General features: G+C 65.5%; 1 protein-coding gene across 10 annotated transcripts; it reads left to right on the forward strand.

Moving 5' to 3' along the window:
• On the forward strand, positions 1-26,424 carry ASPSCR1 (ASPSCR1 tether for SLC2A4, UBX domain containing). Of its 10 annotated transcripts, none has more exons than XM_047832555.1 (17): positions 1-204; positions 1,167-1,222; positions 2,805-2,919; positions 4,217-4,317; positions 11,561-11,618; positions 12,531-12,604; positions 12,951-13,350; positions 19,855-19,994; positions 20,124-20,205; positions 20,579-20,645; positions 21,417-21,479; positions 22,037-22,089; positions 22,220-22,314; positions 25,308-25,359; positions 25,494-25,563; positions 25,643-25,818; positions 26,077-26,212. In XM_047832555.1, exons 1-16 carry the CDS (start codon positions 103-105, stop codon positions 25,807-25,809), a joined length of 1,695 nt encoding a protein of 564 aa, XP_047688511.1. In that variant the 5' UTR covers positions 1-102; the 3' UTR covers positions 25,810-25,818; positions 26,077-26,212. The 10 variants fall into 10 exon arrangements, with proteins under 10 accessions (XP_047688511.1, XP_047688509.1, XP_047688508.1 ...); XM_047832553.1 differs by lacking the exon at positions 26,077-26,212 and adding an exon at positions 25,952-26,045; XM_047832552.1 differs by lacking the exon at positions 22,220-22,314 and having other exon boundaries at positions 26,077-26,419.
• The last annotated feature ends 518 nt before the right edge of the window (positions 26,425-26,942 follow it).

Genomic DNA, 26,942 nt, shown 5'->3' on the forward strand with positions numbered 1-26,942 from the left:
GCCCCCAGGCCCCGCCCCGCGGCCGCGTGGCTCTGCGTCCGGGCTGTTGGCGATAAAGTGGTTTGACGCCGAGCCGGCGGCGGCGGATCACGTGAGCGGAAGATGGCGGCCCCAGCAGGCGGCGGGGGCTCCGCGGTGTCGGTGCTGGCTCCGAACGGGCGGCGCCACACGGTGAAGGTGACGCCGAGCACCGTGCTGCTGCAGGTGCGGCGGCGGCGGCTGCGGCGGCGGCGGCGGGCGGTGGCGGCGGGCGGCGGGGGCGCGGCGCCGGGTCTGCTCCTGCGGTTGGCTCTGGAGCGCTGCGGAGGCGGGGCCTTCGGGGGCGGGGCCTTCGGGGGCCAATGAGCTTCCTTCTGGCGCGGCGTGCCCGCCCCCTTCAGCCCCGGGCTCCTGCCTCCGGGACTCCGCGGGTCCCAGCGGGGGCCGGGGTCTGGCTGGCTGGAGTCGGGGGGAGGCACGTCCTTCCACCCCTCCGAGTCCGCCGCAGAGCCTCGAGCCGTGTCCCCATCCTGGGACGTCCTCCGGCCAGGTGTCCATTGGATGTGCGGCCGTGGCGTCTGGAAACTGATTTGCTGAGTCACTCGCTGCACTTCTCTCCGGGGCAGCTGTTGCATTAAAAAGGCTTATCGGGCCCCGCGGTTCAGGGGCCAGTGCTCGCCCAACGGTCTGCCGGGAGGAGCCCCCATTGTGGGGCGGTGGCGGTCTGAGCCGACCCGAATAGCTCAGTGTGTCTGCCGGGCCCGGAAGCGGGGATCTCCCCGGCCAGACGGGCGCCCCAAGACCCACCTGCGCTGGCCGTGTGTGCGGGTGGCTCATGGAGAGGACGGTGAAGCACTGCAGGCAGTGGGGCCCAAATTTGGACTTTACTCTCTCTGCGTGGGGCGAGTGTCCCAAAGTGTGGAGGGAAAGGTCTGTGGCGGTGGACTGTTGGAGACCCAGGGTGGAGGCTGTCCCGGGAGCTGGGTGACAAGGCAGGCCCAGTGAGGAGAGGGACAGTGAACACGGGTTGCAGGTGAGGCGTGTGGATCCGTTGAGTGGACAGTCCCTCATGTGGTTTGTACTAGGCTTGGCCTGGAAGCCAGTTAATCAAGAGTTGGACTCTGTGCCTGCCAACCAAATCACCAGGCCAGACCCAGTGGCTCACAGTCCTGTCGTCTGACTCCTAGGTTCTGGAGGACACATGCCAGCGGCAGAACTTCAACCCCAGCGAGTACGATCTGAAGTGAGTGTGCTAGGGTCCGGTCCTGGTCTGTCGGGGCCATCCGCCCCTCCCAGGACCCTGCCTGGGGGCGTAAACCAGCAGAAACCTACTGTCTCACAGAAACCCCAAGTCCAGGTGTGGGGCAGGGCCACACTCCCTCTGAGGCTCTAAGAGAGCAGCTTCCTTCCCTGTCCCAGCTTCCGGGGCCTCCAGCTGCTCCCTGGTTTGTGGCTGCACTCGGCCTCTTCCTCCTCCTCACGTGGCCTTCTCCCTGTGTGTCGTGTGTCTTTTCCTCTTCTGTCTCTTATAAGGACACTTGTCATTGGATTTAGGGCCCACCCAAATCCAGGATGACCTCATCTCGAGATACCTAACTCAGTTTTATCTGCAAAGTTCCTATTTCCAAGTAAGGTCCCATTCATGGGTTTTGGGGGTTAGGATGTGGATGTGTCTTTTTAGGGGTCTCTGTGGAGGGTTTCCGTGTGTTTGTTTGTATCTGTTCTTGGTGGGGCTCTGAGGGAAGAGGAAGTGGTCGTGCAGATGTGGGCAAACCTGCAAACTTTCCCCCGCAAACAACTGTGTGGATCCTGGCGGCCTCGTGGTGCCCTGGAGTTGCATGCCTGGGTCTTAGTGTGCGGGCGTGTTTCTAAGGAGAGGGCTCTTGGCACGTCCTCAAGTGGTCTATTTTTTTTTTTTTATTAAAAAAAATTTTTTTTTTAACGTTTATTTATTTTTGAGACAGAGAGAGACAGAGCATGAACGGGGGAGGGTCAGAGAGAGGGAGACACAGAATCTGAAACAGGCTCCAGGCTCCGAGCTGTCAGTCAGAGCCCGATGCGGGGCTTGAACTCATGGACCGCGAGATCCTGACTTGAGCCGAAGTCGGCCGCTTAACCGACCGAGCCACCCAGGCGCCCCTCAGGTGGTCTAAAACAACAAAGGAATCAGCACCCTTCCTTGGTGGCCTGTGGGTTTCTGTCCCACCTGAGGAACTTCTCCCCTTAGTGACTTGTCTTGGTGTGGCTGTCCTCACCTCGGACAGAGGAGAGCCTGTGCTGCCACTGAGAATCCCAGGGCCCCGCTCCAGGCTCCGGGCTGTGCCCTGGCGTCCACTCACAGAGCTTCGAGCTCTTTCTGGTTTCCCCGACCTGCCCGAAGCAGGTTAGAACTTTCCCGAGCAGAGCTAGGCACATACACCCCTCAGTAGCTCCAGGGTGCATTTTTATTTTCTGCATCTTCTGGGCCTGCTGCTGCTTCGTGCCTGGGGAGGGGGCTGGGGCGCCCCCTGGTCTGTCCACCAGGGTGACCCATTTCTCGTTTCTCCCTCTTGCTCTGTCCTTGTTAGCTCAAAGCTGAGTCAGTGTCTACTTTTCCTTTCCTTTGAAAGATCCGCTGCAGACAGGCATCCACTCTGTCTCTGCAAGCTGGCAGGCTGTACCTGTGTTCTTGCAGCCTTGGGGGCACTGGCTGGGGAATCGCCACGTGGACGCGAACACCGCTCGACTTAGTCCCTGCTCCCAGCAGGGCTGTGCTGGGCACCGTGTGCAAGCTGGGCTGTATTGGGATGTGCAGGGCAGCCCGTGAGCTGTGGCCTGTTTTGCAGGTTTCAGAGGAATGTTCTTGACCTCTCTCTCCAGTGGAGATTTGCCAACCTGCCCAATAACGCCAAGCTGGAGATGGTGCCTGTCTCCCGGAGCCGCGAGGGGCCCGAGAACATGGTAGGTGGCTCCCCTGGAGGGGCCCGGCAGCGCTGCCTGTGGCTCTCGAGTCCGGGCTGTTGGGACGACAGGATGCTGTAGCAGGCTGAACGGGTGGGACGAGCTGTTGCAGTGATTGGGGGAGGGGGCGGTGAATGGAGGGATGTGCCGGGCGAGGCTCGTGTCCTCACACCCTCACCACTTTCTCAGGGTCGGTGGTTGATTGGAAACGAGTCTTTCGGTCTCTGCTCTGAATTGACCTTTGGTGGGCGGGGCTACCTGTGCTGTCAGCCAAGCACCTCGGAGCCTGCGGTTTCCTGTGGACGTGGTGCAGCCTCGCTTCTGGCGGGAGCACACGTGGCCCAGGGGCTCAGGCTTCACCCTGGGCCTCCTCACCGGCCTTGCTGGGACCACAGCCCGAGTCTTGGACCGTGGCCTCCTGCTTCCTACCGGATCAATTACTTAGGACCTAGAGATTGAGCAGAAGACAGCACAGTTACCGGGGGTGGAAACAATAACCACAGTGCTGGTGTATCTCTGCAAGCCCCCAGATACCGCAGGGGAGGTGGTTCATCCCTGCCGAGAGACAAGGCGGCTCGGGCCTGCGGACATCAGTTAGCACTCCGGAGCCCATCAGGAGTCGGGCGGCGGGGACCGGCCCCAACACCCCTCTTTTCACGTGGAAGGAACCCTCACTTCCCTTGGGGATTCCTTGGGGCTGCCGGGGGTGGTAGGGAGCTTCTCTCGCGCTTTCACACAGAGCGGCTCGTCCTCTGTTACCGGGACTCCATGTAAAGGCGCGCTTGAAGAAAAGAGTGTCTTGGCCAAAGTGGCAGGGAAGCGGGCCTGGGCACCCAGCACTCACCGTGACAGACGGGCCTCAGGGAGGTGCTCGTGAGCGTAGGGACACATGCTCACCCCGGCTTGCGCACGCGTCCTCCGGTGTCTCTGTCACTCAGCGGAAGGACCCGAAAGGAGTGTCTTCTGGGGCTGTAGACTTACGTCCCCACTCGGCACAACAGTTGTTACACACGGAGCTTCAAGAACAGTGTGTTCGTTTGTGAAAAACGCTCAAAAGACGTAACACGCCTGTCGTTTGCCTCTGCGGAACAAGTTAACCCAAACTGTGACGACTGAAGACACAGCGACGAACGTGTGTGGGGTGTGCGGGGGGGGACAGCGCTTCCTTACCCTCAGGAGTCCGCGTCCTGCCGCCCACGGGATCCCGGGGCCCCGAAGGAGAGGTGTGTGCTCTCTGACCTGTTCCCTGGGCGGCTGCTTCTCTCTCTGACTCGGTTTCCCAATCTGCACCCCTCAGGTTCGCATCGCTCTGCAGCTGGACGATGGCTCCAGGTTGCAAGACACTTTCTGTTCAGGCCAGACGCTCTGGGAGCTTCTCAACCATTTTGCACAGACCAGGTGAGCGTCAGCGAGCAGGTTCTGGGCTCTGCCCTCTATGGCGAGGCTGCTGCTGGGTCGGCGGGGCTGGTCTGGAGCCACAGCCCGAGGTTCGCCGCGGCCGGAGGGTGTGCCTTTAGGGCTCTCCGATCTTGCTGAGAGGACGGGTTTGAGATAAGGGGGCCGCCTTCATCAGCGGCCCCCAGCAGGAGCTGGCCGCCACAGCTCATCCTTTTTCCTGGGCTTCCTGTCGTGACGGTGGCGCCTTGCCCTCCCGGAAGACAAAGCCATGCTTCTGTCCTTGTGGGGGGCTTGGTGAGCGGTGAGGGGAACAGGGAGCTTCTGGGCTCCTCGGTGGACAGAGGCTTTAGGTATAAAACTTCCTTAGGAAAATGGGTCACGTTTGAAAAGAAACCGTTAACGATATTTGACAGGTGTCAGTTTCCATCTGGTAATGAATGGTTTAAATCTTAGTCCTGAATGCGTCAACGTGGTAGCGTTTTACTTTTCTGTCTTTCATTTTGGCATGGAAGTCTTTGTGCTCTTTTGAAGGTCTTGGCCCGCGGCATAGAAGGGACCGTGGGAGGGCGCAGTGGTCACTGTGTGGCCCCGGACAAGTTGCTTGCCGTCAGGGGCGGTGTGAGGACGGGAGAGCAGGGCCTGGCCCCGAGGTTTGTCTGTGCGGCAGAGGGGACTCTGGGCCCGCACGGGGACGGGGTCGCCTAGGAAAGCCCATCTAGTCTGACTGCAGTGCCCGCCGCCCCTGCCGTCACCGCACCCGGGCTCCTGCTCCCCGCCGTCGTCGTCCCGTGCGGGCTTCCTCTTCCCGTGTCTCCTGTGTCGGACCTTCTTCCCACGGGGCCGTGGGGGCGGCTGTGCCGAGAGCAGGGGGCTCCCCTCCGCTCCTACGGGCCTGGGCCCCTGCGGCCGGGCCTGCCTCCCCTCCAGCCAGCCTCGATGTCCTCCGCGGGCGCTCCTGGGGAGCCCCTGCTCGGGGGTCTTTGGTGGTAGAGGCGCGTGGCACGCCCGACAGCAGTCCGCGAGCCGCCTCACCGTGCCGCCCGTGGCGCCTGCCGTCTTGCTTTCCCAAGGGGGCGGGGGTGCTTCTGCAGCTCAGAGCCCTGTGCCGCCGGCACCTGCCCTCTCTGCTGCTGCTCCGTGCTGCTGGGAAGATGAGGCCTCCGCATCTGTCTCTCCTTTGTCCTTTCATTCGTCCGGCTCAGGCCGGGCGGGGCTGAAGCAGGGAGCCGGGGCCTGGCCTCGCAGAGCTGACGTCTGTGAGGAGCTAACAGGCAGTCCTGCAGAGCCACAGGAAGACTTCGCAAAGGAGGAGGCAGGGCACCTTGGGACGTGGTGGGGCAGCATTTTCTGGGTGGCGGGGGAGGTCTCAGGAGCAGCTGTACCAGGATCTTGGAGGGAGCCCTCTGGGTCTAGGGGACATTAAGTGCAAAGGCCCTGTGGCAGGAACAAGGAACAGGAAGAATTCCTGGAACACAGGTGTCATTCTCCCTCCCAAAAGGCAACTGAAACGATAGGAGAGGATTTTACAAAGGTATTACTCAGAGCCCGGGCAATGGCAGCACTGGGTCATGGGTGAGGCGGACGATGGCTGGGCAAGGAGGCTAGAGTGGGAAGGCAGGTGGTAGATGAGGTGTAAGGAGCCATGGGGCCTTAGCTGCCTTCCGCTTTATGCTGCTGGCCCTGGAGGTGGTCCCAGGTGTGGAGCCTCAGGGCTCTCTGGACGGGGGTGCCCTCACTGTTCAGGCTGTTGCAGGAGCATGACCCCCCTGGGTAGCTCCCAGAACACTCGCAGCTCCCACTGTAGGGGGTGTGGGCGGCTCCCCGGATCACTGCCTGGGCACTGACAGCCGACTGCACTGCCCCTCGGAGCCCAGATGTCTGAGCAAGCCTCTGGGGTTTGAGGAGGAGACCGTGAACTGCAGGGACAGAGTGACAGCCTCTGTTCGCGTTCTCAGGACGGAGAGGCAGGTGGGACGAGAGCTGGGGGCGGTTGAACAGGCAAGTGCAGAGACCAGGAGGAGCCCTTGGAAGCAGGTAGGGAGGCGTATGGGTCAGCCGCAACCGTGGCTCAAGCGGCCACGATCCTTGTTGCGCGTGACGAAGCTCGTGGGTCTGAGGACCCACCATCCTGCTCAGTTGCCTGAGGCTCGGCGGGGCGGGGCTGGTCGGCGGCCACCCCTGGAATTGAGGGTACAGGGTCCTGGCCGTTTTGGCCGAGGCTCGGGAGGGAGCTCACCTCCTCTGCGGGAGGAAGAGACAGAGCCAGGCGGCTGAGCGTCAGGATGGGACAGGCAGAGGTAGATCTGGGGCCCAGGCAGCTGGCTCCGGGAAAGAGAAGAGGGAGGCGGGGGGAGGGGGGGATCGTGGCAGTGCAGTGGAAACCGGTGCCAGGACCGGACGCTGCATTTCCAGACTGCGGTGCACCACTGTGAGCACTGGAGCCGGACGAAGGGACACCGCAGGCCCGCGGAAAGGCCCCAGGCTCCCGGCAGCACCACCGGGAGGGCGGCTGACCGGTGCCTTCACCTGCTGCAGGAAAAGTGTTTATCCTAGGATTATCTGTCAGAATATCAGAGGCGTGGATGGAACCAAGCGGTGTCTAGGCTTGAAAGGTCGCACGGTCTCCCCTTGCACGTGCTCTGAGGACGCTGCCGAGGCCACCGCACCGAAGGGCAGGCAGGGTCCACCCGGGAGGAGCTGGGCACGCGCGCCAAGAGTCCCGCCTGACGGAGCGACGCACCGGCTCCCTGCTCTCGAGGCTGGGGCTGGCGGTGAGGAGTGGCTCAGAGTTGGGCAGCCGGGTCGCCCTGCCGTGAGGACCTCCCTCTAGAGGAGACTGCAGTACTTACGTGCAAATAAAACCGAACAGCGTCGGAAACCTGGAAACCGGTGTTTCCAAAAGACCCCAGTCCCCTGCGACGGATTCTGTCCCCTGCGGCAATGCGTAGGATCTGGTCCCCCGGCCGGTGGTGGCTGGAACTAGACAGGGTACCGGTGGAGGGTGCCGAGGGCTCTGGGACTGGCCTTTCAGCACCGGCCGGTGGGGTCAGCTGTCGATGGAGTGTGATGAGCGGAACAGGGGAGTGGAGGCCGCTCTTGGGAGAAGCTGGGTGGCGTCAGGAGGAGCTGGGCCCCTCAGGTCGCTTCAGTTGGCCGCGGGGTGTCCGTGAAAGTGTGTGAGTGGGAGCAGAGCAATTTGCCTCCTCTACGTGCTGCTTCCGAAGGTACCGTAACGTCTCTAGAAGTTTCCTCCCGGCACCCTTGCCCCAGCCGTGCGGCTGCTGCCCCATCTGTGTCCCACCGGCTCCAGGCAGGGCGGGCGCTTCTCCGCTCGCGCTTTCCTGGGAAGCTGGCGCCACTAACCACGGAGCAGGGTCCACAGGAGGGAGGGCAGGTGGCATCTGTGGCCACAGTCACGGCCCCACGCCTGATTCGCGGGGCTTGGCGGGGCCGAGCTAGGGCCTTGCAGGGGCTGCGCCTGCCGCTGTGGGACACCGCTCGTGCGGACGTGTGCGTGGTCCCGGGACGGATCCTCGCGCGGCGGGGACGATGTGCCAGGACTCACGGCAGCTCCCGTGCTGGCAGGGGGCGGGGGCAGGCAGCTCTGGGAATTCCAAGTCTTCATAGGACAGGATGAGTGGGAAGCGGGTTTTTCAGGAGGAGGTAAGCCTCTGAGCGACGGGCTTGGCAGGGAGCCGTCAGGTGAGTGCGCGTCCTGGGTCCACTGAGGGTCAGGTCGTGGCTCCTGTGCACGGTGGCTCTGCCCTGACCGCCGGCATCTGGATCACCTAACCGGCCACGGGACGTGCCACATGTGCCACACGTGTGGGCTGCAGAGGTAATTCAGACTTTTCTGGTAACCACATCAAAAGAACAGGTGAAATTAATTTCAGGATTATGGCGGACTTGACTCGGTGTGCCCAAAGTACTGTGCTTTGAACATGTGATTAACGGGAAAAAGACATTTTTACATTCTTTGTTGGATGGAGAACTTTGACATCTGGCGCGTCTCACACGTGGACCGGCCTTCCTACGGCTGCGGCCGTGTCCGTGCTCAGTGCCCACGTGGGCCTGGTCGCCACCGCCGCCTCTGCTTGGCCTGACCGGCCCTCCCCCCGCCTCCTCCTTGGGCACGTGCTACAGGGAGGGCCACCGGGAGAGGGGCTCTGTCCTGGTGCCCCGTGTCCCCTGCTCCAGCCCGTGGCTCTGTCTCTGCGCTGCGTCTGACTGGTCAAAGCAGCAGGGCCTCGAACATCCTCGAGAGGGGCTGCCCGCGAGTTTGGGGACCAGCCTGTTGTCACACTGAGGGGGTGCATGAGCCACGCCCCAGAGCTTGCGGGCGGCCAGAGGTGTGGATGCTGGGGTGTTCGTTCAGAGCTCTGGGGCACCATCCCCCATCTTTCCTTGGGAAGAAAAGGAAACTTCCCTCTTGAAACTGACCCTGCTCGGTCTGCCCTGGAGGAGGGGGCCCCACGGCTCCCTGGGGCTCTGACCTCACCTCCGTGTTGGGATATGAGTGGCCCGGCCCCTCGGGATGTGGCCTTGCCTCCTCGTGGCAGCCGAGTCTGAAGTCACAGCTCTGTCAGTCTCAAATAGGTGATGTAAATAGAAAGGTCCGGATGTCTGGCTTGCCTCCCGCATGGCGTCCTGCCAGGAGCTGGCCCTGGGTGGACAGACATCCCGTGTCCGTGGGGACAGCATGTTTGTGGCGAGTGAAGCCAGTAGCAACAGTGTCTCTGCCCCGCCCGGCCCTCCCCGCCGGCCCGTGGCCCAAGCGGGAGCGGCTTTGCAGATCTTCCGCGGGGCTAGAGCCGTCCTGCGACCGAGGCGATGTGCGAGGAGGGGCGGGCGGGCATCCGCGGAGGGTCTGCGTGACGCCCGGCCTTGAATGACAGTGCTGCCTGGGTCGGGGGCCCAGCTCCCTCCAAGAGAGTCCTGGGGCTGCCGAGGTCTGCTGCTCTGGAACAACCCCCCCCCCCGCCTGCCGTTCTGGAGGGAGAGCCCCGCTCATTGGCCCGGGGGGTCTGGAAGCCGTCGCGGCGCCCCTCCCCTGGCACGTCTACTGGCCTCTCCGTCAGATCCCCACACGGCAATGGGAATCCGATCCCTCTGGAGGAGCCGCACATCAAAGCCGGGCTGGCGTTTGATGTCCAGGGGCCTTGAGGGCACAGAGATGAGCAGGCCTTCCCCGGGCACCGTTCCTCTTCCGCTCCGCTCATCCGTCCCCACCACGACGTCAGGTGCCAGAGGAAGGTCCTGGAGACGGCATGCCTGGCCAGGGCTCCTGAAGGAGCAGCGAGGGCCCACTCGGACCTGGTGGGCGTCGGCCCAGCCAGCGTGTGGCCAGTTTTCTGAGTCCAGGTGGTCCGGGACCCCATGTCCCCACTCGCCCTTGCTGGCCCTGGGATCTGGTTTGCTGGAACGCACCGTTCTTGGCTGAGGTCCCTTCACTTTCCCTGTCTTGTCTTCAGTAAGAAAAGTCGTGAGCTGGCCGGGGGACGTCACCGACACTTTTGGGGTCCTGTATTTCTCTGAGGCCTGGGCTCACTGAGTCTTGGGCCAGTCCCAGGTCTGTAGGGGTGCTCCCTGGCCCTGCCGTGCACGTGAGATGACACCTTTTGTGGCCAGCCCCCTGCGTGGCTCTGGTTGAGGCTGGCAGCCTCCTCTGGGGACCAGCTTCTTCACAGCTGTGGGTGTGGGGAGAGCACGGGTGAGCTCCGTGGGGGCTAATGGGCCTCCCACCTTCCTTTGGGGACATTGGGAGGGCTGGTCAGGCTTGGGCAGGGACTCCTCCAGGGGTCCCAACATCTAGCTCTGGACTGTGGGTCCTAGCTCTGGGCAACAGGCAGAGGAAAGCAAACAGGAGGAACAGAGAGAAAAAACCCACCCAGAGGATGGGATCACGGGTCTTGGGGACGGTCCTAGGCAGCCGTGCCGTGCGCTCAGAGTGTCCGTGTGCGGCTGGAGGCCCTGCTGCTTGTGGTCACCAGCTCAGCTGCCGAGTCGTCTCGGCCGAGCCTGCATGTAAAGCCCTGAGCCCTGGTAGGGCCGTGCAGCCTGGCCTGACGTCACCCCAGGCCTCCCGCTCTGGCGGGCCCTGCCCCTCCGACTCGCCCTTCTCATGGGAGAGGGCCTGGACAGGACACTGCAGGCGTGGTCTCCGGTGGGTGTCTGTGAGGGCTTATTTCAGTGACGTGTAGGAGACACACTTTGCCGCCTGCAGTGGGAGGGCTCCAAAGCCAGGCCTCAGCCTGCCCGCTTGCCCCCTGACCTCCACGGTCAGCACAGGGCCCCTAGCACAGGTGGTGGTGCACAGGTGCCTGGGGGTGGGGTGGGGGCAGCATGTGTGCGTCCTGCTGTCCTGTGAGCGCGTGCAGCTGTGCTTCCTGGGGCCTGTTCCCTCCCGTGTGCGGGTCCCGTTTACGTCAGTGGCTCGGTCTGGTGCAGGTGGGTGCCCGCTGCCATGTTACCGGTGAGCACGGCCTCGAGGAGAGGAGGGAGGACGGAGGAGAGGGTGGCATGGCAACCTGGAGGACGGCGGTGAGGGGTGGGGACACCTGGTGCCTTTGCCCCTGCGTTGCCCTGGCCCAGCCTGTGCGTGTGACAGCGGCTGGGGCGCCTGTATCGCCCTGTGCGCCAGCACCCGTGCCCTGCCCTGGTCTTCACCTTCACAGCTTTTTGGTGACTGTGGTTCCAGTGGCTGTTGTGAGCCCATCCCTGTGCGGTGTGACCGCTGGGCTGCGGCCAGTGGGTGTGCTCCACAGGGAGGCCCTTCCCTGTCCTCCCGCCTCACGGCCCGAGGTCACGCTTGCCCCGGGGGTCTGGGCAGAGGGGGCAGCGTGCCTTTGCTCATGGCCTCGGGGGCCTGGCCTCTCTCCTTGGAGTCCACTTAGTGGGTGCAGGCCCTGAGCTGCTCCTGGGGCTCTGGGGTCAGCAGTCCTCTTAGAGGATGGCTTCCCAGGGCTCCGGGATCCTTTCTCGTCGTTGACCCGCTCAGCTGACCGTGATCTGAGGCTTGTCTGGGAGGTGGCTGGTGCTGCTCTGGGCTGCGAGGCTGGGAAACACGGCCACGCCCTTTGGGCCGGTGGCTCCCCGCCAGGCATTGGCCGCCTCCTCCTGGTGGCCCCGAGGCGGCCAGGGTGGGCCTGGGCCCGGGGTCCTGCCCGGGTGCCCAGGGGGCGCCGTCTGAGGGCACCGGGTGTGCCTGCGGCTGGCCTGTGACGTCTCCGTTCCCCCCCGGCAGGGAGTGCCTGGAGCAGCCGAGCGAGGCGAGCCCGGTCTGTGTGTACATGCGGGACGAGGTAGGTGAGCGGCCCGGCCCCACCCGCCTGGCCCCAAGTCACCACACGGGCCCGGCCCCACTTTCCAATCTGGAAAATTCACTCTCTCAGACCCGCCTTCAAAGCAGCGAGCGGGGAGACGGCCTCTGAAAGCGTGATGTGTTCCATGGAAAAAAGTGGAGTGCCGGCTCCGCTGGCACTAACCACGGGCCGCCCGGGCTGCTCCCCAAGCCTCCTCAACGCCCTGTTTGTTTTCTCAGCGTTTCTCAAAGCCCGAGAGTCACAAAAGTGGTTTCATTTTAATAAATATTTGCTTTGCTCCGTGTTTTGATCTTTTTCAAAACCGAGGGCAGCATAGTGCGGGCGTAGCCCGGCTCCGGGGCCCTGCCCGTCCCCACCCGCCCGTCCGTGACGGGGGCACCCTCCTGCTGCTTAGTCCCCTGCCTCACAGGGGCTTTTTGTTTTGAGCCTGGCCAAGTGCCCTTTTCTGGCCCGGGGTGGCCACTGTCCCCAAGGGGCCCCGGGAGGATGCTGGGGTTTATTTATCCCAGTTCGAGGTCCCCCGACGCGGGGCCATGAAGGGCGGGGGTCCCAGGGCTGTTAGTGGGAGGGACCTGGTGGGACCCATCCTCCCCTAGAGGAGACAGACCACGGGGCCCCGGGCACCTGGGCCTGGGTTGAGGCCGTCGTGGTCGGGGCAGCCCACGGAGGGGGTTGGCGGGCCGGATGTGGCTGACTCCGGCCTGAGCCTGCCCACCCAGGCCGCGGACCAGTGAGCATGTGCTCAGGTGTCTGGCTGGGGGCCCCCGTGGTGCCTGTTCTCAGGCCGAGGGAGCTGGCGTGAGGAGGGCTTGGCGGGTGGGGCTCACGGTGCCCGCGTCTGGGCGGCCAGGTGGGTGAGCACTGTCAGCGAGTCCTGCTTCCCCCTCACAGGTGACCGGCAGAGCCTCCTTGCAGAGCACGACGCTCAAGTCTCTAGGTCTCACCGGGGGCAGCGCCATCATCAGGTGGGGGAGCCCTCCCGTCTTGTTCACTGAAGAGAGTGGGGTCTGAAAGAAAAGGTGGAGAAGTGAAAGAGAAGATGTGCCCCACCTTGGTCCTCTCCCCTTGATCTGAGGCCACTGCCTGCTGGCTCGTCCTGCCCGGGGACCTGGGGGGCTTGGTGCCACGGGGAGTGGCTTGTCGCTGTGTACGGCCAGCGTGGTGGCCCCTGGACGGCGAGCCGGGTGGGAGCTGCGGAAGGTGCTGAAACCGGTTTGGTCCTTGCCCGAGGACCTCCCTCAGGGCCGTGAGCCCCAGGAAAGGGAGGGCTCCGTGTGGCGTTTCACTTGCTTTCCGGGTCTGCGCCCCCAGGTTCGCCATGAAGCGACGCAATCAGGAGCCTGGGGTCTCCCGGACCAAGACCCCAGGGAGCCCGGCCCCCTCCCTGTCGGCCGACCAGGCCACCGGCGGCCCTCTACTCCCGCTGAATTCGGTGGGGCTCAGCCAGGGTGACGTGAGCCATCAGGATGAAGTGGGCACCTCGGGGGCCAGCCGCGTGGACGCTCCAGCGAAGCAGATCTCGAAGGAGCCCGCCCCCGCCCCCTTTGTTCCTTTCTCAGGTGGGGGACAGCGACTGGGGGGCTCGTCCGGGTCTGCCAGGTCTCTGACGTCGCCTTCAGCCAAACCGCCGAAGTCCTTCTCCAGCCCCGGAGGCCCCTCCAAGCCGAAGAAGTCGAGGCCTGGCCAGGAGCCCGGGTCAGAGCCGGAGCCGGTAAGGAGCCCCAGGCCACGGCTGGGAGGGCAGGAGGGAGCGTGGTCGGCTCTCCTGGGAAGCCGTGGTTCGGGTTCTGTTTGGCCTCAAATCAGTTGCGCCAAGGGCCCGTTTTAGATGTTCGGTCTGGTGGGTTTGGACCAACTCGTGCCCCTGGGACCGCGTCACAGCTGGGAGAGCCCACCTGCCTGGTGGCCTCTCTGTCCATGTGCGGGCTTCCGACGCTCCCGCCCTGCGTGCCTCGGAGCCGTCGTCCCGCACCCTCTGCCTGGGCCCCGGGCCCTGGCTGGTACCGCCTCGCAGGCGGCTGTGGCGCTGGCAGTCCCCTCGGTCTGCTGCTGCTAGGCGGTGTGCGGGGCGGGCCTCCTCCTCCTCCGGCGCGTTCATCTGGCGAGGTTTGGGGTTGATTCCCCGCCGAGCCATCCTTGCGTTGCAGGGACCCGTCTAGTTGTGATGCTCTGCATCCCTGCTAGCTTCTCTGTTGGTGGGAGTTAGCGTTTCAGTGGAGGGTTAGCGTTTGTAGTGTCTGTCGTTCGTAAGCAGAGCATCCCGTGGGCATCGTGGGGCCCTGGCACCCCTACCTGCGTTCCTGTCTCCTCTGGGGCCCTTGTCGTTCTTCCAGGCCGCACAGCTGGGGAGGGCGGAGGGGCAGAGGCACCTGTGCTTGTGGGGGTCGTGGGCAGGGGACGGCTCGGCCACAGGATCAGGCCTGCGTCCTTTCAGAGGGCCAGGAGGCTGGGGCTTGCTCACCTGAGTGGATGGGGGCCGAGCCAGTCCCGAGGCTCATGGACGTCCACCCTGGAGAGGTGGTGGTGCTGCCGCCCCGGCCCTTGTGCTGATATTTGGGCCGTGTTAGAAACCCATCCGCAGTCCCCGCTCTCCTGGCCTTTGTGACTTGGGCCCAGAATCAGTGGCCAAAAGCAGACCTGTGTGGTTGGGGTGAGCGCATCCTGGGGTTCTGACTCCCTGTGGGCCTGCTCTTCCTGGGGATCTCTGGGTTTGGGAGCTGGACGCTGGGGCCAGGGCGGGCTGTCCCTTTCTCCCATCCTGAAGTCACAGAGGACTGGTGAGTGGGGCTTGTGGACGGCTGGCTCGGCCCAGGCACGCCCTGGCTCTCTGGGTCCCTTACGAAGCCGCGCATGGCCCTGTGGACACCTGGGGGGCAGGGGGCGGGTGCTGGCTTATGCTGTCCTGTAGCGGGTGACTGTCTGGGCACAGGATCCCAGTGTACCCCCAAGCACTGAACCTGGGGCCCCCAGGCAGGAGACGTCCCAGGCAGGGTGCGCCTGGCCGCCAGCAGCGTGTGCCTTTGATCTGGGGGCCCCAGCAGCTGGTTGATTGTGGAGCGTCCCCCACGGCTTGCCCGCCCGCCTCGTGCCTCCTGTCACTAACAGCCCCACACCCGGAGGGCTGGCCGGCCACGTCAGCCCTGGGGGGGAGGGCAGAAGGGAACAAAACAGAACTTTTGGGGGAACTTCAAAGGTACACTTTGGTAATCAAAACGAGTTTCCAAGTTTTCCATTAATGTTTTGCCTGTGTGTGGTTTTGGATTTAAATAAAGAGTCAGAAGAGACAGGATAAAATATAGGCAGGTCCTCGGCTGAGAACTGGGATGGTTTACAGACCCGGGCGGCTCTTGCCTTTGATGTCAGAACATTAATTATTAGAAGGTAGTTTTACTGGCCATCAGAGCCGGGCTCGGGGAGAGGCTGGGGCTGCCCGGCGGCCCCTGGCCTGTCCTTTGAAGTCCTTCCGCCGGCCCAGGAGGCCGCCCCACAGCCCGGTGCGCGGCTGGGCCACAATCCCAGCAGGCGCCCCCCACCCCCAGCCGGTCCAGGGGTCTCTGATCAAAGGCCCCGATGCCCCGGGCAGGGCAGACGGCTGGCAGCAGTCTTCCCTTGCCTGACTCTCCGCCCTCAGAGGCGGACCTGGGGCTTCCTTGGTGTCTCCTTGGTGCCTCCTTGGTGCCTCCTTGGTGCCTCCTTGGGGCTTCCTACCTGCGTCTCCAGGCAGCCGTCCCTGGCCCTGGCTGGCCCGGCCCCCTGCTTTATGGGCAGGTTGAGCGAGAGCACGTGGGGCTGGGAGGAGCCCAGCCAGGGCCTGGGGGTCCGAGCAGGCCCCCCTCCTCTCGTGCTGGGGTGCCTCTCCTAGCCTCCTCCCCTGAGCACACCCCACTGTCCCCCGCGTGTGGGTCCAGGGCACGGTTCGAGCCTGCGTCCGGCGTGTGCGTTCGGTGCCGTGGCCGCCCCGGGCTCCGGCAGCAGCCCAGGGGCCCAGCTGTCCCCAGAGGCACAGCGGCGGCCTTAACGGGAACGCCGCTGAGGTTGGTCGGCAGATGGGGTGGCGGCCCGGAAGGTGCTGGCCCAGTCTTGCAGCGGTTTCGAGGGCTGCCAAGGGCCCTCCAGCCGTCTCTGCCACAGCTGAATGTGGGGGGGAGATGCCGGCCTTCGAACCGTAGTGGAGAACGGGTACACGGGGTGCCCTGGTCCACAGAGCTCCGGCAGGGCCAGGTGGCCTTCTGTGGATGGGCCGGGGGCTTCGTTGGCAGGCCCCCATCCTGAATGGACCCGAGGGGCGCTCTCTGGTGGGACCGTTCCCGGTTCTCTGGTGTGGCACGTGTGTCCCCACCGCGTGGGCGTCCGCCCCCTGTACCTGCTGACCTCGGACCACGTGTCCTCCCAGGGGCAGCCGGGAGGCGGAGGGGACCCCGCACCGCACCTTACATTTGTGTATCTCCGTACCGTGGGGCGTTCGTGCGCCTCCTTTGCGGTGGTGAGCGTCTGGTCACGCCACGGGCGTGTGGGAGCCTCGGCCCGTCCCCCCATTTCTTGTGCTCAGGGTGGGCGGCCCGGGGAAGGCACCGCCTGCCCGCGGCCTTGGGTGTCCTCGGCGGTTCCCTCGAGCAGCCCCGCCGGGACCAGGCCTGGCCTCGCACTGGCTCAGCCCTGCGGAGGGCGGAGGGCGCTGGCTCTGTGAGTAACTCGGGAGGTTTGGCCCGCGGCCCTATGTACGGATTCATTTAAGCTCCAAGCCTCAAGGGGAGACGCTTCACATTCCCTCTGACCAAAGACCATTGTCAGAGGATAGTCTGGGCCGGGAGCGGGGAGAAAACCAAGAGCCCTCGCGGGAAAGCTGGAAAATCTGGGGTTGAGGTCACCCCCAAATAGTTTTTACATTTTTTCTCTGTGTGTCATCGCGTCCCGGAAAATTACTGTCAAGAAAATGAACCCACAGCCGCGGCAAGGCCACTTCCGACAGGAGGGGACCCGTGTGCTTGGTGGCCGCTCCGCCACCGGGGAGGCAGCTGCTGGAGGCTGGCGCCCGGCCCGCCTGGCCCTCCATGCCTGGTGCCGGGCTGGGCCTTCAGCCGCGCTGAGCCTGGCGTGGGGCTGGGGGGTGGGCGAGGCCCCCCTCGGCCCCCTCTGCCCCCTCTGCAGTCTCCCTCACTCGACCCATCCTGGCGAAGCAGGGCGCTTTCCGTGTGGCCGGGGAGCTGGGCTGTCACCCACTGCAGGGGCGCCTGGCCAGCGTTAGCGGCTGTGCGGACAGCTTTATGTTCACTGACCTGTCCTCCGTTGTCCTTTTCCGGACGTCCTCTTGTCTGTAGGACCCTGGGTGGAGGCCAAGTCCTAGAACCTACCGGGTCCTGCGTTTGCCAGACAGGAGAGCCCTGGGCTGGGGCGCGTCGGCACCTCCTCCCTCAGGGTCACACCTGCACCTCAGTTGTCCCATCTGTCACGCACACTCGGGACAGACCCTCGGCCCTCGGGCTGTGCCCCCATCGTTCTGCCCGGCCCCTCCCCAGGCACTTCCAGGATAAGGGGTAGGGGTGAGGAAGACGGGCCAGGCCTTGAGCCCATGAGGTGGGCAACCAGCACCTCTGCAAGGGTGACCCGGGCCCAGTGATGTCATGCTCTTTGGAGCCGCTGTCCTCTGCATGGCTCCCCCGCAGCCTCTGGAGCTGACCTGGAGATTCGGGCCCTGAAGGCCAGCTGTCAGGGTTCCTGAGAAGGTTCTGGGCTCCATTGTTCTCAGCCCCCGAGCCTGTGGCCCCAGCAGCTTCTCCTGGCCCCCACGGTCCTCAGCCAGCGCCTGGGAGCTTGGCGCCCTGTGCTGAAGGTGAGGGCCACAGCCCCCGTCACACTTGTCGCCACGTACACTTTCTCCCTGAGGGTGTCTCATCTCAGAGCTGCACTCTCTGTCTAGAAACATCCGTAAATCCGCCTCGGACGCGAGCCGTGCGTATAACTGCCGGGACCAGGGGACAGCAGAGGAGGGCGGCTTGCTGGCCGAGCGTCGGCCGTGAGCAGGACGAGGGCTCAGCCTGGAGTCCGCCCGGCTCTGGCCTCCCCAGCCCCACTGCGCCTCCCCGTCCCCGCCGGCCCCTCCTATCTGCGGGGGAAATGCTCTCCTGGGGAAGGCCAAGGGGAGGTATTCAAAGCCCCCCGGCTTCTCCCTCCATCATTTGACAGTGGGATCGTACTTTGGTCCGTTCTCGTGGGCCAGGGCCTCCTGGGCCAGGACGTGCTGGCCGCCCTGAGACTCAGGAGGTCTGGCCCCGAGCTCTGCTGGGTGGCTCGTTCCCGGCTTTTGGCTTCTGCTTGACCAGATGGGTTTTCGGAGCAGAGTGAGACGCCGGAGGAGAGAAGGAATCAAGGGTAAATCCAACACTGAGAGGGATTTTGTCAGGTTTATTTTCTGACCAAAAGTCAGTGGCCCCTGAGCGGCACGAAGCCGGTGGCTGGTGTCCTCTGTGTCCCCCATTCTGGGAGCGGTCTGAGGAGCGTGCTGTGGGCCTCGGGCTGATCGGCACTGCCGGGGGCCTGCAGTCCTTTTGGGTGCCCCAGGCTGTGCCCCGGAAGTGCCAGGAGGAGGGGAGGCCCGAGTGGGCAGGGCTCCCTGGGGCCGGCTTTTCCGCAGGGGAAGCGCTCAGACTCCGTTCGGTGCCCCGGACTGCTGGATTCTCGGGCCAACTCATGCCCAGGGCTGGGTCCTCCAAGGGAGAGCCTGTGACACGGTGGCCTTAGAGCTGCTCATTAGCCTGCAGGCTTCGTGCTTGAGTGCCTGGGGGCCTGGCGCTCGTGCACTGGCGGTTCCTGGCTCGGGCCTGTCCGCGTCCTGCCCTCGCTCCCCCCAACACCCTGCCCCAGGCGCCCCGGCCGGCTCTTGGCCCTTCTGGAATGCAGGCGCCGTGGCTGTGGGGGGCAGCCTGGCGCCTGGCATCTTGTTATAAAAAGCTCTGGTGAAGACTGCCCACAGTGGCACAGGATCCTGTGGCTGCGAAGGGGCATCCCCCAGGGGCCTCAGCCAGCCACCTACGGGCCCTGCTACCCAGGCTCTGGCCAGCCCTGCTTGGCTGCTCTGCCCCGGTGCTTCAAGGTCAGGGGGGGCTTCCTGGTGAGAGCCCACCCCCCCCCCCCCCTTCAGCGGGGGAGAGCCGTATCACGAGGCGTGGCGTCGCTGGGCACTCGACCTGAGACTGCCCGGGCCGACAGTCCTCACGTGTGGCTGGGGAGTTAGCCCTGGAGACGCCCAGCAGGTGCGCTGGTCCCCAGATGCTGGGCGGCCCTAGCCCTCGATTGGCCTGAGCGTGGTCGTCCCCCCGGGCGGTGAGCCTGGCCTTCGGGGCAGGCTGGACCGTGTAGAGGGCTCTCAGGAGGGACCTCTGGGGAGGTGTGCTCCTAGAGCCTGCCCGGCCCGTGCCTGGGTGTGGAGAAGAGGTGAGGTTCCCCCACAGGGGCAGGGCCAGAGGGCTGGGACCTGCGCGGCTCGGTCGGGCCCGGCTCCAAGGCCGCCTTGGCGCCGAGAGGGGTCACACTGGCAATTACCCACCCGGAGGCGCCTCCGGCCAAGCGAGCCCTGCCTCGCAATTTCCATCGTCGCTGCTGCCAATTAGGAGTGATGCCGTCCCTTTCTGCGTCCCCAGGGTGGTCAGAGGGTGGGCTGGGCTGCTCCCCTAGGGAGGGGAGGGGGGGTCAGCCTGGCCACGTGGCCAGTGGCTGGCAGGTTTTTGCCAAACCTCTAATTTGGGGGCTGTCACTTCCCCTGCCCTTTTGTGGAGCCCCCGATGTGGCCTCGCCCGGGGCGCTGTTCCCTGAGTTTGCTCTCTATTCGGGGGACCCTGATAACTGGCAGCTCCCGAGGCCTCTCGGTGCTGGGGCTCCCACAGAGACGGGAAGTGAGCCGAGTAGCTACCAGGGGAGCCTGTCACCCCAACCCCCAAGCCCCCCGGCAGTGAGGGTGCCTGCCTGGCCTGGCTGAGCCAAGACTCCAGGGCCGCGTTCCCTGCTGGTGAATGGGGGTCTCCATGTCAGTGTACCTGAGCAGGAGGCATGGAAGGAGGGTCTCCAGTCCTGGACACCTGGCCCCGGTCACGGGCTGACAGGTGGGGCCGGTGAGGGTATGGGCTTGGCTCCAGCTGTGGGGCCTGGGTGACCCGGCCCCACGGAGTCAGGAGACCAGGCTCCTGGGGGCCTGCGGCAGCCGAGCCCTCTGCCCACCCAGCCGGTGGATCGGGACCCCGTGGTGTGCCACCCGGACCTGGGAGAGCTGCTCCAGGCTTGCCCTGCAGAGCTGCCGGATGAGTTCTTCGAGGTGACCGTGGACGACGTGAGGAGGCGCCTGGCCCAGCTCAGGAGCGAGCGGTGGGTGTGCCCCAGCTGTGTCGGCGCCTCCTGGTCCCGCGGAGCCCGGGGGTGGTGGGTGTGGGTCCTCCTCGCTGGCCGGCCAGGGAGACCCCCGAACTTCACACGCAGACTCGCCACCCCCTGCAGGAAGCGCCTGGAGGAAGCGCCCTTAGTGACCAAGGCTTTCAGGGAGGCTCAGAAGAGGCAGAAGCTGGAGCGGTACCCCAAGGTGCATAGAAGGGCTCGGGGGGCGTCTGACCACGCCGCTGGCTGTGGTCACCGCCTCATTGCAGGCTTGCACGGCCACGGTTCGTAACCAGTCAGCCCTGTTCGTGATGAAAACACGCTGACGTGTTTTCACAAACGCGCGTGGTGGGGCTTGACCAGCCCTCGTGTGCAGCCCGCGGTACAGTGAGCTGAGGCCACAGCCCTGGCCAGTAGCATGGTGGGGACAGCCGGGAGCGGGTGCTGGCTGGCACTTGCACCTGCCCTGGGCCTGGTGTCTTCTGGCCTGGGTTGGGGGACCGGCCATCATGGGCCCGGGGTACAGCCGATGGGGACTTTGGCCGTTCCTGCTGACAAGTTGCCTTGTCCTGGCCCAGGTGGTCCTGAGGGTCCTGTTCCCTGACCGCTACATCCTGCAGGGCTTTTTCCACCCTAATGAGACAGGTCAGTGGCCCCACCGGGGTGTCTGGGGGGGGGGGGCCCTCTGAGTCCCGCCTGGCTTCCTTCCAGGCCATGGGACTGCGGCTGCTGGGCCTTTGGGGGGAGACGGGCGTTTCCGGGTTGTTGGTTGTGTCTGTGGGGCAGCCTGTGAGCTTGCAGAGCGTGTTGGGGGTGTGGGCACGGGGCCGGGGGGCCAGCTCGTGTCGGATGTGTACCTGGCCAGCCTGGTGGTGCCCCCGCGCGCCCACCTGTTGAGGGCACGGGTGTGACGGAGGGGTACCCAGAGGAAGGGTGGGCCCCCGCCCCCCTAACGTGGGAGTCTCTGGCTTGGAGCTGCGGCTCCCCTGGAAGGAAGGCAGCAACGCTGCCAGTTCTGAATGAGGTCAGTGACCTCCTTGGTGACCTGTGCCCAGGTCAGTGAGGGCAGCAGGCAGGCCCCCACGGTCCCTGGGATGCTGTGTAACCAAACCTTTGTACCCGGGGCCCCCATAGGGCAGAGCTCGGGATTAGGTGGTGGGCAGGGTAAGTGGTAAAGGGAGGGATGCTCCCGCAGCAAGCTGGGGGCCTAGCCAGGCTGAGGGTCTCAGAGTCCTGTGGAAGGACCATGCTTGGCTTTTCACCCCTGGGGTGGAGGCGGCTGAGCTGCCCGGGGCTGCCCGTCCCATGGGGTGTTGGGGGCTCTGCACAGAAGCGGGACGTGGCTTGTCCTGTCCCAGAACGCGGCCCGTGCCCGTCCCATGGGGCCTCGGCTTAATCCCGTCCTCCCTCCTCCAGTGGGGGATCTGCGGGACTTCGTGAGAAGCCACCTGGGGAATCCTGAGCTGCCGTTCTATTTGTGTGAGTCCTCCTGCTGGACACGTCCCGGCAACGTCCGGATCTCGGTGACCCCCGACCCGTCCCAGCTGGGGCTTGGAGAGATTTTCCTCTAGAAAACAACATCGTGGGGTGGGCTGGGCTGGTCATGCAGTAGCCCGCCTACCGTGTAAGCCCTGCTGGTGTCTGAGGACAAGTCCGAGGAGAGGGGAAAGGCGAGGGGAGGTTGGCTTTTGCCCCCTCAGCACCCCTGCCCTGCCCCCTCTCCCTGACCTCCCCTCCCAAGGGCGTCTGGGTAGGGAGGGGTCAGACCACTGGGCTTCGCGGGGAGTTGTGTGAGGCTGGGGCTCCTTGTAGGTGGGCCCGCCCTAGGTCACCCACCCCCAAGCCCCTTGCCCGGGTTGCAGTAGTAGCAGAGGGGCGGGCAGAGGGCTACAAGCTGAGGGGGCTCCTTGGAGATACCCCAGCTAAGGCCATGGGCCCAGGGCCCGCCCCTCCCCCTCAGGCCTGTCCTCCTGTGGGGGTCCGGGGATGGGCGGGGGGCGAGGTGGCTCTGGGCCCAGACACTTACCTTTTCACAGTCATCACTCCTCCAAAAACCATCCTGGATGACCACAGGCTGACCCTCTTTCAGGTACTGGCACCCTGGCGGGGATGCGGGGGGCCAGGGGTGCAGGTGTGGCCGGGCTGGCTCTGTAGACGTTGGGGGGGGGGGGCACCAGAGGGAGACGAGCGCCTCTGAAGCTGGTGCCGGGCCTTTCCAGCCTCCCCCGCTTCCTGCCCTGGCGGGGATGGGCCTACCCGGCTGGCTGCCAGCCTTCCCGAGCCGGGACCGCCTGTATCCTGCCCCGGGGTCTGGGTGAGAAGGGGCTGGCGGGGGCGGATGGAGGGTCAGAGGCCTCACCCGCCTGTGGCAGGTCCCCTGGGGTGGCAGCTGTGGGGCTAGTGTGGCACCCCGCTGCCCGGCCTGCTTCCCTGCCTCTGCTGGCAGGGCCGTGATGGGCCCTCCCCGCTAGCTGGTGTCTGCCGACCCTCCCCACGGCCCCCAGAGCTCCTGAAGGTAAGGTGAGGAGTGTTGATCCTGTGCCCTGCTGGGCTGCCTTCCAGAGCCAGGAGGAATGTCCCGTCCCTTTGCCCCTGGGAACGTAGCCTGGGGCCTCCCCAGCCCTCTGGCCTAATGGTTTCCTCTTCAAAGTCTTTTCAGATATTTTAATTAGTAACAGAGGCCGGCCCTTGTTAAGTGGCTGGCAGGCCCTGCAGAGGTCTGAGTTGGGCCGAGGGGGTGTGCTTGCGCCTGGGGCTGCCACCATTGTCAGGAGGGCGGGGCAGGGGCTGGAAGCTCTCCGAGGAAAGGAGTCGGGGTGAAGTCAGGGCAGGCGGGAGCAGGGAGCTGTGCCCCCCCCCAGCTCCCCTTTCTCAGCCCCCGGGAGCCCCAGAGGCACTGGGCCTCTTCCTCCAACCCGCCCTCCCACCTTCCCTCCCTCCCTCCCTCGCTGGCCAGCCTGTTGATAAACATTGAATTTAGGAGATGCTTTGGAATGGAGGGGGACCAACGCCGGTCCCGCCCCCCCCCCCCCCGCCCGCGCCCCGATTAGGAGCCCTGGGGTGCTGTCTGTTCTGTCCAAGCGGCCTGATTCCTGGTGACACCCTGCCCCCTGCTACCAGCAGCTGTCTCCTTTCATCTGTCAGCTCAGCCTGGAGCTGCGGGGGCCTCCGCGCGGGGTGGCGTCCCCGCCCGCCCGCCATCAGAGAGCTGGCAGGGCTTGGGGAAGGAAGCCTTCCTCCCTCGTGTGGGTGAGCGGGCGTGGGCGCGGAAGCCGCCGGCTTTCATGTCCCTGGCACGGCTGTGCTCCGGCTGCTGGCTGCCTGGGAGGCTGCCGGGAGGCCGGTCCCAAGCTCCAGAGAGTGGCAGCTTGGGGTAGGTGAGAGGGATGGTGGCCCAGCTGCCCCTTTTGGCCACTGGGCCAGGACACTGAGTGCTGGGAGAGGTGGGGCTGAGGACGAGGCCTGGGAGGATGTGGGGGGGGGGGGCGGGTTGCGGTTGGCAGGCACAGGCGCCCCCAGTGCCCATTAGATGGGCTTCCTTTAGTCCTGGTGCTGCCCTGGGCCCCGGCGCCTCTCCCACCACCTCGCTTAGGGCCCGAGTAGCAGCCTTAGCCGGTCCTGAAGAGTGCCGTGAGCTGCGTAGACCTCAGCCTGAACAGAGGCATAGACTCCTTCCTGGTGGTCACAGCGGCCTTCTGTGCTGTCCCTTCACCCTTTGGTTAGGATCGCAGAGATGCGAGCAACCGAGTGGGATGCTTCTGGTGGGTGCTGAGCGGGGAGGCAGGGAGGCTGGGTTCAGGAGGAGTTGCCCCAAGGGCCCGAAGGACTCCCAGCTGGGTGAGAGGGGTCCTTCAGGGCTTTCAGCTCCACGGCCCCCGGCTGTCCTGCCAGGTGGGTTCCGGTGGGGTCTTGTGAAATGGGAATGTGCCGAGAGCGGTCCAGGTGCCTGGGAGGTCAGCCAAGTCAGGGTCCGGTCAGGCTGGGGCTCCCGGGGAAGCTCGGAGCCCTGTTGTCTCTGCCCCCCCTCCCGCCCCCAGCTTCTGTGCCTCCCGGGCCCTGGGGCAGCCCCCTGTACGCCCCACAGGCTGTCCCTGTGACCCCAGGTGTCCTGACAGAGTGATGGGGCCTTCACATCAGCCCCGTCTTTGGCCTTGGTCTTGGCGTCCCCAGGCTTGGCCTTTCAAACTTCCTCCCGGAGAGCAGAGGGGGCGCTCTCACCTGTGGCTGCCCCTTCCACTGAGGGCTGAGGACCAGGACCCTCTGGCCAGCTTTGGGGCTTGCAGCCATGGTCCTCGGGTACAGAGACCGGAGCGGTAGACCGTGGGGCCCCTTTGTGGGCGGCCCTGAATCTGCACCTCAGGTTAGCCCCTGCCTCCAGGGAGCACGTCAGGGCCTGTGTGACCCATCCCTGTCCTGTACCTGAGCGAGAGCCCTGCACCACTACCCCCCCGTGGGAGGAGACTCTGGAGAGGCAGTTCCTGGACGCCCAGGGCGGGGTGTGGGGGCCCCGGTGCGGTGCCCTCCCTGTGGCCAGGGCTCCACACCAGTCACTTCCAGGTGACCGCCCGGTGCTGAGTCAGGGACCTCGAGCCTGAGCTTTGGGGTTCTGGGTGGCGGACACTCAAAGGGAGCTGACCCAGTACCTCCCCGCCCAGGACTTTCAAAGCGCCTTGGCTCCAAGAGCCCCCGCTCGCCACGCCTGGGCCTGGGCCGGCTGAGGGGCCCCCGCTCAGCGGGTATGGGGGCTCCCCTCCCCCTGACGGCAGCCCACCAGCTGCTGCACAGACCCCCGCGCTCTGGGTCCTCTGAGCAACACTGCCTGTTCTCTTCCTCCACACCAGTCCCGTGTATCTGTTTTCATCTCCCCTGACCCGTCGGCCTCTTACAGGCTCCGCTGAGGGTGGGGGCTTCTAGGTCTGTTCCCCTGGGTCATCAGGAATGCCGAATGCATGTGCCGCGAGAACGTCCTGCTGGTGTTGGGGCTGGCTCCCGGAGGGACCCCTGTGGTCTCACAGCCAGCCCGGCTCGTGCTGGGGGTGGGGGGTGGCACAGCGGGACCCAGTAGAGCCGGGCGGGGTGGGGGGGCAGTTCCCGGGAGCAGGGCAGCGGACTGCGCTTGCGGTGGGGACCTGGCTGGGGCGTGGCCCTGGTTGGCAGAGCCCTGGGCCCGGTGTGTGCCGCTTAGCTTCCCATGCAGCCCCCAAGAGGCCACCACGAGAGTGGATGCAGCCCGCCCTGCCCACCCGCTGCGGCCTCTGCCCACGGTGCCCACCTGATGCCCCGAGCCCCCTTCTGTTCTCCCTGCAGGCAGATCTCTTCCCTGCTGCCCTCGTGCACTTTGGAGCTGAGGAACCAACAGGTGGGTGGGGAGGAGATCCGGGAGGGAGATGTGTGCCCAGTACCCTATTCCCAGGCCGCGTCCCCTCCCGGAGCAGAGCAGCAGCAGGGAGAGGGGGGCCCTCCATGGCCTGAGGTGGGCTGGGTGTCCCGCAGGCCTCTTCCTGGAGCCCAGGCTGCTGGAACGCACCGTCTCCCCGTCTGCGGCTGACTTGCTGGTGGCCAGGTGAGTGCCCGCGGTGGGGAGGGGCGAGTCCCTGCTGTAGCGCGTCGGCCCTCCTGCATCTCGGCCTCCTGCCCCCCAGGTGCATGCCCAGGGCTGCTGGGGCCCCGCCCCCGATGCCAGCCCCTGACCCTGCACCCCGTGACTTGGAGCCAACGGCTGAGGCGGGGGCGGTGGGGCTCCCTGAATCCCGCCCCGAGACGGCCCAGCCGGTCAAGAGGGATCTGGGCAAGGTGCCCAAGTGGCTGAAGCTGCCAGGTACCGTGGCAGGGTGCAGCGGAGGGAGGGGCTGCCTGCCGATGGGGAGGCCCTCGGGTCATCTTGGAGCAGCGGAGGGAGGGGCTGCCTGCCGACCCGGGGTCCTCGGGTCATCTTGGTGTTGGCATTGCAGCCGGCAAGAGGTGAGAGCCACCAGCCTGGAGGTGCCCTGTCTGCCAGCTGCAGGACCCCTCCCCACCCTGAGCGGGAATAAAGGTGTGAGCTTCTCTCGGGGTGCTTCTGTCGTCCTTTCTCCAGAAAGGGACCCCACCGCGCCCTGCCTGCAGCTCCCCACCCTGGGCTCATCGATTCTGCAGCCGGTCTGGACCCGCGTGGACCTGGGGGATGCCGCTTGCCGGGACCTCACTCTTGTGAACAGAGGCACAGACAGGTGTCCTCCCTGAGCCGCCGACTTGACCTCACTGACACCGTTAATTACCCCTCCTGTGAGGACCCCAGCGGCCCCAGGCGTTCGCTGCCTGGCCGCCTGTCTGAGCGCAGTGGCCGCGGGGCACGGGCTCCCGCCAGCCTCCTCTTCGGGTCTAATCACTTCCACATGCTCCCGGCTCTTTGAAGCCCCTAACACTCCCTGAGGAGAGGGGTGGGAGAGGAAAGTTGGGGGGCCAGCATGGGAAGGGGTGCAGGAGGGAGCCAGCGGGGCTAAATTAGGGAGGACAGGCCTGCTGTCCAGCCCAGGCCCTCCTCAGGTGCGGGCTGCCCGCAAAGGCGCAGATCCGCGTGGCAGGCGGGGCGGCTGTTGTCCCTCCCCAGGGGACACCCTGCAGCTCAGGTGTGGGAGCCCCAGGGAGGTGGGTGCCGTGGGGTGGCCAGGCCCCCCAGCGCCCGGGGGCAGCCACACCACCCAGACGGGCTCTGGACAGGTTCCATGCAGCTCGGTCTCCGGTGGGGCACGGCCCGAGGCCACGGAGCCGCCCTGACCTAGCTCCAGGTCCCTCCTGCCAGCAGACCCTGTCCACGGCAACATTGCTGGGCCGTGGCAGCCCCACAGCCACGCACCCCGTGGCGGGAGCACCGTCCGGCAAGCGGCCACATGCGTGAGGGCTCGGATTTCACTGCCCCTCGCTGTGGCCCGCGGCAGGGCGCTCACAGGCGCGGTTTGGTGT

The sequence above is a fragment of the Prionailurus viverrinus genome, chromosome E1, assembly GCF_022837055.1.
Source record: "Prionailurus viverrinus isolate Anna chromosome E1, UM_Priviv_1.0, whole genome shotgun sequence".
NCBI lineage: Eukaryota > Metazoa > Chordata > Mammalia > Carnivora > Felidae > Prionailurus > Prionailurus viverrinus.

Excerpts from the sequence above, each read along its gene's own strand:
- ASPSCR1 (XM_047832552.1), top strand. The coding sequence starts at position 103 with ATGGCGGCCCCAGCAGGCGGCGGGGGCTCCGCGGTGTCGGTGCTGGCT. Across the intron at positions 20,206-20,578 it reads AGCTGGAGCGGTACCCCAAG|GTGGTCCTGAGGGTCCTGTT; the intron begins GTGCATAGAAGG and ends GTCCTGGCCCAG. Across the intron at positions 25,819-26,076 it reads CAAGTGGCTGAAGCTGCCAG|AAAGGGACCCCACCGCGCCC; the intron begins GTACCGTGGCAG and ends TCCTTTCTCCAG.